Below are 12157 nucleotides of genomic sequence, written 5' to 3'. Positions count from 1 at the left end.
TAGGAACAGGAGGCAAACAGCCGGGCTCCCAACCCTAAGTCAATCACAACGATGCAATGCAGCATTGTGATTGGTCTGAGCGCCATGACAAGGAGCACAGCCAGGGGCTGGAGGGGTGGGCATGTTCTTCAAGCATGCTGTAATGCAGCCTGCATGGAGAACAGGGAAGTGAGGATGTCTGTTTTGGCCGATCAAACATTCATTGTGCACAGGAGTGTTCTACCACTCGTCCCCTGCTGCTCTGCCCCACCCCCTCACACACTGCTGCAGCAGGAGGAAAAAATAAATTGATAATAACATTTTGTTATTATCATTTTATTTTTTCCTTTCTTTGCTGCTCCTGGCAGTGGGGCGACACTCCTTTGCCTCAGCGGAGGAGCCGCCACAACGTGGGTGCACTGGGAAAGGAGAATTTCATGCACACGTCCATCTCACAAAAGATGTGTGGAACAGTAGTCAAGCTATAGAGTCTATGTGCATCACTGGACCCTTTCTCGAGGGAATAGCAAAGTGTGTGACCACCAGCTGTATGCTTTCAAAATCATTTGTTCACATGTAATGATTGAAATGTTTACCAAAAAAGCAAGTACTGTTGCATACATCAATGGAAAATATGTTACAGTTCTGAAATGGCTTTAAGCTGGGGTTTTTAGGGATGAATTCACTGCCATAGACAATGGCAGTAACAAAATCTGTGCCAAGACAAACACAAATGCTTCCAACATCTCTGTTTTGGTGACTGCATATCCTCAATTAATAGAACTTCGTCAAAAAGGTTACAAAAAGCAGTACGTGACATGCTAATCAACTGTAATACGATCTATACAAAATTAGCAATTTCTTTAAAACCCTGAAGCAGCTAAAATATTCTGCAGCAACTTAATGAATTTCCCATACATGCCGTCGTACAGGAGGCACAGATATGTTTCAGCTTCATTTTCTACATGCTACACTGCCTATTGAGTAAAAAAGCAATTAACTTATACAGTACATCATCAAAATGTTTGGAATCTTTGAGGTCAGCATGGAAGTTATTATCATGAGGCAAGCCATACCTTTACTGAACATCATGCAGACTTGGGGACATATTTACAAGCCCTCACTTTTTTGACACTCCATGGTGCAGCGCCATTTTCCATATTTACAAGGTGGCACTAAGCCACTTTGCATGGCTAAATGCTACCTTCAGACCAGACAGAACTACCACTGTAATGGACACTGCTAATTCCTTAAAAACACAGGTTCTACAGGTAACATCTTTGAAAACTGAGAGGAAAGCAATACCCACAAGAGCACAATTTAAGCACACCACAGTGGAATAGAAAGGTGATTTCTGATGTAATGGCTGTTTGCTCCAACGATTAAATGATCAATGTGGTAAGAGATGCTTTTCCGAGCTATGTGCAAAATCCCTTTTATTATTCCTATTTCAATTATCAGCTCATATTCTTGACTTGTATGCCAAAGAGAACCCTGTGGATCTCTGACTAACATTAGTCCCTAACCTCTCTCATCTCAGTCAAATGGCCTTTTTGAGAAAAAGATATATTAGGCTGATCCTTGCCTCATCTGCTCTGCCAGCGCCTACTGCAGAGAGGCAGAGGACTGTACACTGGAAACAGGGGATTTAAAATTGACTTGTCTCAGCAGTTAAGTGGTTTCTTTAGTCAAAACCAAGAGAAGGAGAAACAGGAGAGGGCTGTGCAGGTTAGAGCGGTGGGGTGGGGAAGGTCTCGACAGACGAGGTTGGGGGAAATTAAATAAATAATGAATTTTCCCTTGACGTCGTCTGTCGAGTACTCCCTTCCACCCTGCCCCATCGCTCCACTGCTCTTACCTGCACGGGCTGCTCCTGAGCATACACAACATATACAAACAGTATAATTCATTAGTTACCAGAAAGTGCATGGGTTCCACTAATAGCAAGCACATATACCCAGATGAGACTATAAGACAGGCAAAGGAGGACATCTGAAATTAATATATATTATAAATCTTTATTTTAATCACAACATCACACACTCTTCCATCAACTCTATCCAGGGCCGGACTGGCCATAGTAGGCACTGGACATGTTCCTGGCGGGCCTGAAGGGTGGGGGCCGGTTTTCGAGCAGTGGGGGCCAGTTTGTTACTGAGGGCCAGTTTTGCAGCAGTGCAGCAATATCGGTCCTCTGTAACAAAAGCGGCAGCCCCCACCCCCTCCCCCCAGTCCAGCCAGTCCTGCAGAATTGCCAGGGCTGGTTTGTGTTCCCAGTCCGTCCTTGACTCTATCAACTAAAGAACTTTAAAACAGTCCCGAAAAGACCCCAATGTCTTGACAAATATCTTGAGATGACAAACAAATACATTGAGCATCTATTCAAGGAGCATACTTTCTTCATTTATTAGCCCTTTAGAACTATGCAGGTCCAGCTCCAATCTCTATGTTTAAGCTGTTAATGATGAAGACACAAACATATCAAATCTAACTCACAACTCAATAGTAAGTTACTTCATTTTAGGATCTACTTTAAAGGGCCATTCAGGAGTCATTTTCTATTGTAACTCATTAAGTGGCAAATAACTGAATTTAAATAGAACACAAATGAGTCCCTGGCTACCACATGGGTGAAGATTCCAAGTCAAACACACACAACCTCAAGGTGCACAGCTTGGAGCATTCAATTGGGAATTTATGGAGATGTTCTGGTGTACAGAATAATAGATATATTGAATACCAGGGAATTCCTTGGCGATTGAGCTCATTGGTTGAAAGTGCATATTCATATTTATGCATGACGCTCCCCATCTGAAATCGAAAGTTCCAATTCTTGTAATCATTTCTACTTATGTTAGTAGGCTCTATGGTGAGAGTATCTATTAGTTCTTTATAGATTTGTGTTACCTCTCTCTAATGAGGAGGAAGGCAGAATGCTGCATCACATATTCCCTGTGACTTCTAACTACATGCCAACAAAAAAGCTTTTTAACTGTTCAATTTCATAGAACCAACATCTAAATTCAAACAAAAACTTATCCTACATATCGGTCTCAAACCTGTACCCACTGTCCTTCAGTTAATAATCCAATTTTTATCTTCTCTTTTTCTCACATTTTATTCTCACAGCCTTTGCACTTTGGGTATATTTCAAAAACAGCGTTAAAAATTACCGCCGGTTTAGTGGCAGAAAACTGCTGCTAATGCGGCGATAATGGGCTTGATAACATGCCCTTGAGCATTCCAATAGAGGTCCATGTTCTTGTGTGAACATGGGCTTCTATTGGAATTGTAAAGAGGATTTATCATTACCATTCCAAAGATCTAAATCATGCCACAGCCACTCCTTTCTAATGAGGAATTCCAGCTGTAAGTGCATTAAGGAATTCCCAATGTTAACCTATGAGAGGGGAAGACCTCTCACTAGCGAAAAATGAATTGAGTTTTTTACTACCAGGATACGCAAAACTTAAAAGTAGATGTGCTTACTTTTAGCTACATAGCACCCTGCCCTGTAGCCCACCTAGGGTCTACCTTAGGGATGACCTATATTTAGTGAAAGGGAGTTGTAGGCCTGGCAAGAAGTTTAACTTACCAGGTCGACATGGCAGTGAAAACTGCACGCACAGGGTCAGCTGTGGTAGCCCTGAGACATGCTTAAGGGGCTACTTGGTTGGGTGGCACAATCAGTGCTGCAGTCCTACTAGTAGCATTTAAATAAAAGGCCCTGGGCCCATGTAGTGCACTATACTAGGGACTTACAGGTAAATTATATAGGTCAATTGGGCATGGCCACTGTTACTATGTTTTAAGGAGAGGCACCATCATTTTAGCACTGGTTAGCAGTGGCAAAGTGCTCAGAGTCCTAAAGCCAACCAAAAAACAAGGTCAGAAATAAAGGAGGAAGGCAAACATTATGGGGTGATCCTCCAGGGAGGGGCATTTTCCAACGAGAGCCTTATTCAAAGGATTGGCTGCTGAATGCTTTTGTGTCTGCCAGGTTTTAATATATGCTCCCTTCCTGGTTATTGATTGTTTTACCAGTCCAACCTCTAGCTGAATCTGAGCAGGTGTGACATTGGGGGGAAGATGAAATAGGAGTTTATACGTTTTTGAGACAATTGACTCCAGGACAGCAGCATCCCTACCTCATAGCACTTCACTTCCATATATTAAAGTGAGGAGTCATTCTGAGATGACAACATTTAGCAAAGGAGCTCTGCTGGGCCCTCACAGATTTTTTATTAGAATTTGAAATGCCAAAAAAAGAGTGCTGCCCTTCCACTGATGCTCCTGCTTAGGTGTCCGAGAAGAGCCTTTTTCAGCGAAAGATATTTTTACTCCTTCACATTCCAGCTGTTGACCTTGTAAAAACCCAATGAACTTTTCCTGTATTTTGTTTCTTACATCCATGACTTTAGTTTGTATTTTTATTTATAGTCATGCAGCTGCTTATTGAGCAGCTGGATAGTTTGTCAGTAAGACTGTTGTTTGTGTGAGAAGAATAACACTGTTCACATACAACATATTTGAAATGTGAAGATCTCCTAACTTAGGGGCTTGAGAATTTGCCTCATCCAGGGATGTGAACATGTCAGCCTAAGATAAATGAAATAGGTGCGATGATTTCGCGTAGTTCCTAATAATCCATAGGATCTGTGCATTGTTTGGAGAACACAAACTAGGGGCTTGTTGTCATGACAGATTTCTGACACCCCTCAGGACATGTAGGGCCTATAGACCATCTAGCTCACAGTGCCATCATAAGCCCCCCTAACATACCAGGAAGCAAATGTTTTCTAGCAACCACTGAACATGACAACTCTGACCCCTCAGGAATCATGGTAACAGTGCAGAACCTTTCGCTGAGTCACTTGTGCTCACTTGTTCTCAGAGAAGTTCACAGAGAATACACAGTGGGGCATTTATAGAATCAAGGTTATTCTTGTATACAATACATGTGCTGCAATGATTAATAGACAGAAGCAGATAAATGTGATTACAAGCTTTGGTGCGAAAACAATGTAGATATGCAGGCATATAAAACAAGGCAGAAATCGAGAGTACTCCTACTATGCAAGCCCCACTCTAATTGCACAGAGAGTGTGTGTAGGTGTAGAGAGTAGGATACCCCCAAGGGATGATCCAACCCCCTTACCTGATGGGAGAGAATGAAGGACACCGTCTAGGTCAAGAACTGGACACCCATCAGCAGATGTCGGACCACTGCATGGTGATTTCTCAGCATGCAAGGACCCTCAGTGTCTCCGGAAGAGCCTCATCTGCTAATCTATCCGGATGCTCATCTTTTATAATAGAAAGCACCATTGCGATGTGCGTATAGATTATTGATCTTATGGATATATGGATAGCTCTGTCGCTCCATGGATGAAGATAGAGAAGACCTTTGTACATAATGTGAAAAGAGACCTTGTACATTATGTTCAGGGTATTGTGATAATGTTGTGTGAAGCTAGATGTATAAACAAGTTTAGTTTCAGGGAAACTAATCCAACATTGTTGCACATGTAAATATGTGCAAATGGTCACTGTTGAAAATGGAATATGTGGAGACAATGTAAGAAATAAGCTGCTTCACAACATGGGTCTAACACAGAAATATACCAATACCAGCACACACCCTTGCTTTAGGCACTGATTGGTATACATTTTCCTCAATAGCGAAGTGCCATCACCCATTTTTATTCTTATCCAGGTTAAATGTAGAGCATCAGTATTGATTTTAAAAGGCATGAAGGTATGTCCCAGAAGGGTAGTGTATTGCAAAGAAGGTTGTGTTGCACACAGTCGAATATGGACTTAAAATCCACAAAGCAGAGATAATGCTGTTGGCTATTTTCTTTTCATTTTGTCAGTTATATTCAGAGTGCCAAGACATTTGTGTGGGGAGGAGAGTTTCTCTCATAAGTAGGATGGTCTGATGGGATTGTACCTAACCCTTCCTGTGCTTCAAATGGTACCCCTTCCTCATTTCAGAACATACCTGCCCTGTCACTTGCTAATGCAGATCACGCCTGGGCTCGCTTGCTCTTTGTTTACTAAGCAAAGCTAAAGGCAAATCCAGTGGAAAGAGAAGACCTGGTCAGAACCAGTTTAGGGTTAAGCAAAGGTGGTGTCTCCCACCGAAAGGTTGGTACTGGGCATAACATTTGCTACTGAATGTCGTGGACCTGAAAAGATTCGGAAGAATTACTGACCCTCTGTCTGAAGAAGGAGCACTTGTCATGAACCCAGAAGTGACTCTAAGGGTCAGTGGGCTGATCTCCTGTTTAAAATACAGGGAACCAGGAATTAGAGGCTTCTGTTTCCCAGCTGACTAGACTGAACTAGACATGGCCGGATCCCCTCTTCTGACTTCTGTGTGAGTCAGTCCTGATCCGCCAAGTGTAATCCCCAAGGTCATGGACCCTGGGCCGGAATTGGAGTGTACTTGTCTTGGTTCAACTCAAAGTTTCTCTGGATCCAACCCAGCACGGCACAAAGCAATGCAGGGCCATGCACCGCAGTAGCTTGGAGCTTCTGATAGGCATCTACACCGGATAGGAGAGGATGCAGTGAGGCGCAGACAGAAGCAGGGCTAAGCCTTGCAGCACCTCCAGCTCCTGATTGGGTGCTTCACCAGATCCAATGCAGTGTGATGCAGAGCCACGCATTGTAGCCCTGAACAGCTCCTGATTAGTGTCTCAATGGATCCAACACAGAGCGATGCTGGGACTCAAAATGCAGCACCACATACCCTGTGCATCAAGGATAAAAGTTACCAATTCCAGTGGGCTTCACCTCTTCTCATTCCTGACTGATGCTCCACTACAGCAATCTGAACTTTTGACCAGTCCGACATGACAAGATACCCACAATTGATTGTGCACATGTTTTTGTATTATTTTTATCTTAAAATATTAAAAAACATAACTCTCGTTCTACTGAATGGATTTTTGTCATTTTGGTGTCATTGTATTTATTTATTTAGGATTACACTTGTGTTCTATTTTCACTATATTACTGTTTGAGTGCTGCTTGAGTGCTACATAGATACTTTGCACATTGCCTCTAAGTTAAGCCTAACTGCTTTGTGCCGGTCTATCGCGGGGTAAGCGCAGATTTATGTAATGTCGCTTGTCTTTCACCCTGACAAGTATTGTGATTATTCTTTGAAGTGAGTCCTCACCCACTTAAACAAATTATCCACTTTCTTACAAGTAGTCTTGTCCTTCTAGTTTCACACCACACTTTTCCTGATTATCATCTTACCAGCTGTCCTACAAATATTATTCCTGCTTAAGAGTTAGCTCAAAGCTTGCTTTTGGGCTGGGTTCATGATGAGAGATGGTTGAAGGGAGAATGTTTGAGCATGTGCCTTAGAATTCGGGTTCTTGTAAGCTATATTTAAATTTGGTCAGGGTTAGATTAGTGAAAAGTGTAAGTGAAGGAATAATGTATGGTAATAGAACTTAAGATGAGGTGCAGGAGAAAGGTGGCGTGGGAGCTAACACATAGGGTATACTTCCTACCACTATAAAATGGCAGAGACACAATAAGGAGTAAAGAAAAACATGTTGGTACTATGGTTAAGATAAAAAAGGAAATAAGATAGTTAAAAAATAAGACATGTCTATGTAGAAGTCAGATGTATGGTGAGAACAATTTGACTTTTTACCTCTATATTTTCATAAGCACTTTTGTTATTTACATTCAGGGGAAAATCTTTGTATTTACATTTTTATACGTACAATCATGCCATCACTGGAAGATGCTTGCCAAGGAAGGAGAACAACTGGCCCAGCTGGACAGACTGCTTCTAGTACTTCTTTCTTCATGATCCACCAAATTGAGCAAATTCCTCTGTCTATCGTAGCTCTTGTGCTGGACAGAGGGTTATTTTGGTAAATATTTCCTTATCTTTGGTGATTAGTACCTTTGATCATCTTATATATGAGCGTTTGCAGTTATAATCTATTTTGCTTTTTCTGTCAGTATGGGTATTGATGTACTTTGAAGTACTCCTGGAGTATGAAGCCCATATTCATAAAGATTGTGATGTGATGCACTCTTGCAGTGCACCTCAATTCAGTAGTGAGTCCGTGATACTTCTAGAATAAAATCTCAGCTAATGAAAACAAACTCTTTAAGACCCAGACCAGTAAACAAGGCTTAAACCCAGTTTACTACAGGAATATAGTAGTGAGCAAGAGCACTACATGAGTAAGTTGCAACAAAATATTTGTGAATAAGGCCTATTGTCCTTTCTTTGCCTTATCAATCAAGAGCCATGAGTTAATGTAGTTTAAGTGAAAGATTCACACATATTTTTCTGTGAGCAGCTGTGGCTCACCATTCCTACCATGGTGTCTATTTCACGCCTAACTCTACAATACTTAATACCTAGAGTAGGCGCTTGAATCGCTGAATCTAGAGGTCCCACCTCCAAGTGATAAATGTAACTCACTCTTGCAATATTCCTAGCTTTCTTCTGGAGTAAACCATGAATACTACAAAAGAGAGTCATGACAAAATGTTTGTGAATGAGTCTCTAAGTATTACGAAATATCCTCCGGATTTTTTCCCATACTTTTAGATTTTAGATGAATAATTACACTTTGGTTCATAGAGCCATATATTTGAGAGAATAATCAACCATATAAAGGGAGCATAAGTGTTGTTTATTTGATTTCCCCTTATTTGTGTACACTATTGTTAAATTAGGACTGTGTCAAATGTTAAGGACCTGTTCAAAAAAGATTGTGTTAGAAGTAGTCTGTGCTTAGTTTGGTAATTCAGGAGTGAGCCTGAAGTACCACAAAGCTCTTTGTAAACATGGCCCTAGAGGATTAGTCTGTATTATTTATGTAGCCAATTTTATTTAAACCCACTATTTTGGGCTGATTCACAAAGTTCTTGCTATGAGTAAGTGTGAGTTAGGGTCTGATTTAACTCCTGGCTGATAGGCCATCACAAACGTGACAGATATCTGGGATACTCCATCACAAATGTGACAGATATCTGGGATACTCCATCACAAATGTGACAGATATCCCGTCTACCCTATTACAAGTACCATCGGATATAAAGCACTTGTAATACGGCAAAGGAGATAGCCGTCACATTTGTGAGGAGTATCCTATCTGCCAAGATTTACATCAGGCCTTTAGTCTTCTGGTACTACAGACTATCATTAAGTTTACTCCTTAAATTCAAGAGTAAGCCAAGAGTTCTGCAAGAGTAAGTTGCAGCACACTGTTCCTTCCTTATGAGTTGTTTCACTAGCAGGTGAAGCTGTTCTTGCTTTTTAAGAAATTACCTTTGAATTGGTATTCTTCATCTTGAATGATATTACTTCAGCTCTTAGTGATCAGTAGATTTTGAGATCTTGTATCATTGCTTTATGGGTACAAATCAAGAGTGCATTATTCTATGGGAGTATCATTGATGTGAAGTCATGTTGATGCTATAATTGTAAACAATTAGTCAGTCAATTGTAACTGGAAGTCTTTTTTTACTTTTTACCTTTGTATTTCTTTTCATATTTTGCAAAGTGACCTGCTCCTGCATTATCGGAAGCATTAAATATCCTGTTTCTATAATTTATATGAGATTTTCTTTGGAACTCGCTGACATTTTCAAAGTATGAGCTATGTTCCATGTTTTACTAACTCTTAGTCTCAATTAAGCCAATATCAATAGAGTGCTAATTCAATATCGTAATGGATGATAGCACACACTGGCCCTAAAGTTATCTTACAATAATAACAAGTAAAATTTGGTTCATTCTCATTAGGAGATTAGTAAATGTTCTTCTGTTTGTTTTGTCTTTATTTCAGTTGTCCAAAAAACAAATACATTTACAGACATCTCACCAAAGCAATGGTTGGAATAAAGCATCAAATATTTCAATAAGTACGTTCCATAAAGGAATAAGTACCTATTCTAGAGATTTAGATATGTAGAACCCATGCAGAGTTCTGATTCAATCGGAAAAGAGTGAGATCCGAGGAGCATAAAGCTTCAAATCTAATTAGAACAGCAGAACTTCCCATAAAGAGTAATTCATAAGACTCAGCTGAGTCTGAATATATCCACAAAAAATCAGCATACAGTTGCAGTAGCAATCTGTCGGAGATCAAATGGCAAAAGTGAAGCAAAAAGGGAACAGTAGCAGCAGTAGCCACAACAATCAAGGGTCCAACAAGGCAAAAGAGAAAACTGTTACATCTACCTAGGAGCACACACTAATGTAAAAGTCAAGAATACATGTTGAAAACATTGTATCGGGGTTCATTCTCCATGGACCAATAGGAAGGCAGCATTCTTTGGAAAGCTGGGTCAGCTTCTCCATTCCCACATAAATAAAAGTGGCTTACAAAATTATCTCAAGGTTAGCTACAGTCTTGCGTAGATAGATTCTGGAAGTATTAGACTTAGTTACCATGGGAATTTTAGCATAGGTCGACCTTTTATATCTCAATTTGTTTCACTGTGAGAACAATGAACTGCTAACAAAAATGCAAAATCAATGTTAGGTAATGCATTCCATTTAATACGAACAAAAATGGTTGTCTATAATGCACAAGTTATTCTCTTCAAACCTTATATCAAACATGAGAAACCGGTGGTTCTTGATGTTCATGAATATAATGTTGCTGATAAAGTAATGCATTTTTTAAACTAGAACATTAGGCAGTTATGACAAAAATTTCTAAACATATCACTTTAAGGTCAAGCTTCTAATTCAAGTAGGGCACATTTTAGCAATATTAGGTTTGCCTCCAGTTAAAGAAAACTTGCTTCTTAGCTTTTCAATCAAGAAAAATATCTTTGTATGATTGTCAGAGACAGGGATAAAAGTACATGATAAAGTAAAAAACATAATAATCACCAGTGAAAAGCTAAAAAAACATGGACGTGGAACTATATACAGCTGATTTTAAGAAAAAAATACTAAAAAAGACCTCATCATTTAGCAATTATAAAAATCATAAAGGTACTCTGCGCTGTGTGAATATACGTTTTTTAAAAGAGCCAATTAAAATTGTTTGGTAAAAATGTCATATCATTTACAGAAAAAATAAAGTACAGAAGAGACTTGTTGAGGCACGATCGCCAGGGCAAACACAAGCAACAGAACTGCTATGATGTCCTAGAGGGAAATACAAAAGATGTTGAAGTGTGCCAGCTTTAAATCTCAATAACAAGGCCCTGTTCTCATGACCACTCACCGCAATCAAGTAGGGTTTTATACCATTACAAGTTTTCAAAGTTGCAAAGAAATATCACCAATGGTTTGCTAAACTCCTTTCTCTCCCTACTTAGACACGTCGGGCCCGATTCACAGAAGTAACTTAAGACAAAATCCTAAACTTACTACCATTTTCGTATTCACAGAAGGCACTTACTCATTTTGGTAGTCACAGAAGACACTTACTCATTTCGGTATTCACAGAAGTTAGGAGTCCTAACTTTAGGACTCCTAAATGCCTTCTGTGAATATCGAAAGTCCTAAAGTTAGGATTTTTCTCAGTTTAGGAGTAGTAAAGTTAGGATTCCTAACTTTAGGACTCCTAAATGCCTTCTGTGAATACCGAAAGTCTTAGAATTAGGATTTTTTTCAATTTAGTAGTAGTAAAGTTAGGACTCCTAACTTTAGGACTCCTAAATGCCTTCTGTGAATACCGAAAGTCTTAAAATTAGGATTTTTCTCAGTTTAGTAGTAGTAAAGTTGAGAAAAGTCCTAATTTTAAGACTTTCGGTATTCACAGAAGGCATTTAGGAGTCCGAAAGTTAGGAGTCCTAACTTAACTACTACTAAATTGAGAAAAATCCTAATTTTAAGACTTTCGGTATTCACAGCAGGCATTTAGGAGTTCTAAAGTAACGAACCCTAACTTTACTACTATTAAACTGAGAAAAACCATAATTTTAAAACTTTCGGTATTCACAGAAGGCATTTAGGAGTCCTAAAGTTGGGACTCCTAACTTCTGTGAATACCGAAATTAGTAAGTGCCTTCTGTGAATACCAAAATGAGTAAGTGCCTTCTGTAAATACCAAAATGGTAGTAAGTTTAGGATTTTGTCTTAAGTTAGTTCTGTGAATCGGGCCCGTCATTTCTAAAAACATACGCTTAATCTGCAACCTTACCTCTTGCATTCTAAGGACGTATT

General features: G+C 39.7%; 1 protein-coding gene across 1 annotated transcript in view; it reads right to left on the bottom strand.

Annotated features, from left to right (window-relative positions):
• The window catches only part of LOC144762253 (uncharacterized), a 46620-nt gene extending 36980 nt beyond the window's left edge, over window positions 1-9640 (bottom strand). The window contains exon 1 of the mRNA XM_078647397.1: window positions 9505-9640. Coding sequence (XP_078503523.1) covers window positions 9505-9640 — 136 coding nt within the window. The remainder of the gene's footprint in view (window positions 1-9504) is intronic.
• Window positions 9641-12157: the final 2517 nt, after the last annotated feature.

Source organism: Lissotriton helveticus, chromosome 6 (genome assembly GCF_964261635.1).
Source record: "Lissotriton helveticus chromosome 6, aLisHel1.1, whole genome shotgun sequence".
In the NCBI taxonomy this organism is placed as follows: Eukaryota; Metazoa; Chordata; class Amphibia; order Caudata; family Salamandridae; genus Lissotriton; species Lissotriton helveticus.
This window is presented reverse-complemented; position numbering and strand designations above follow the sequence as displayed.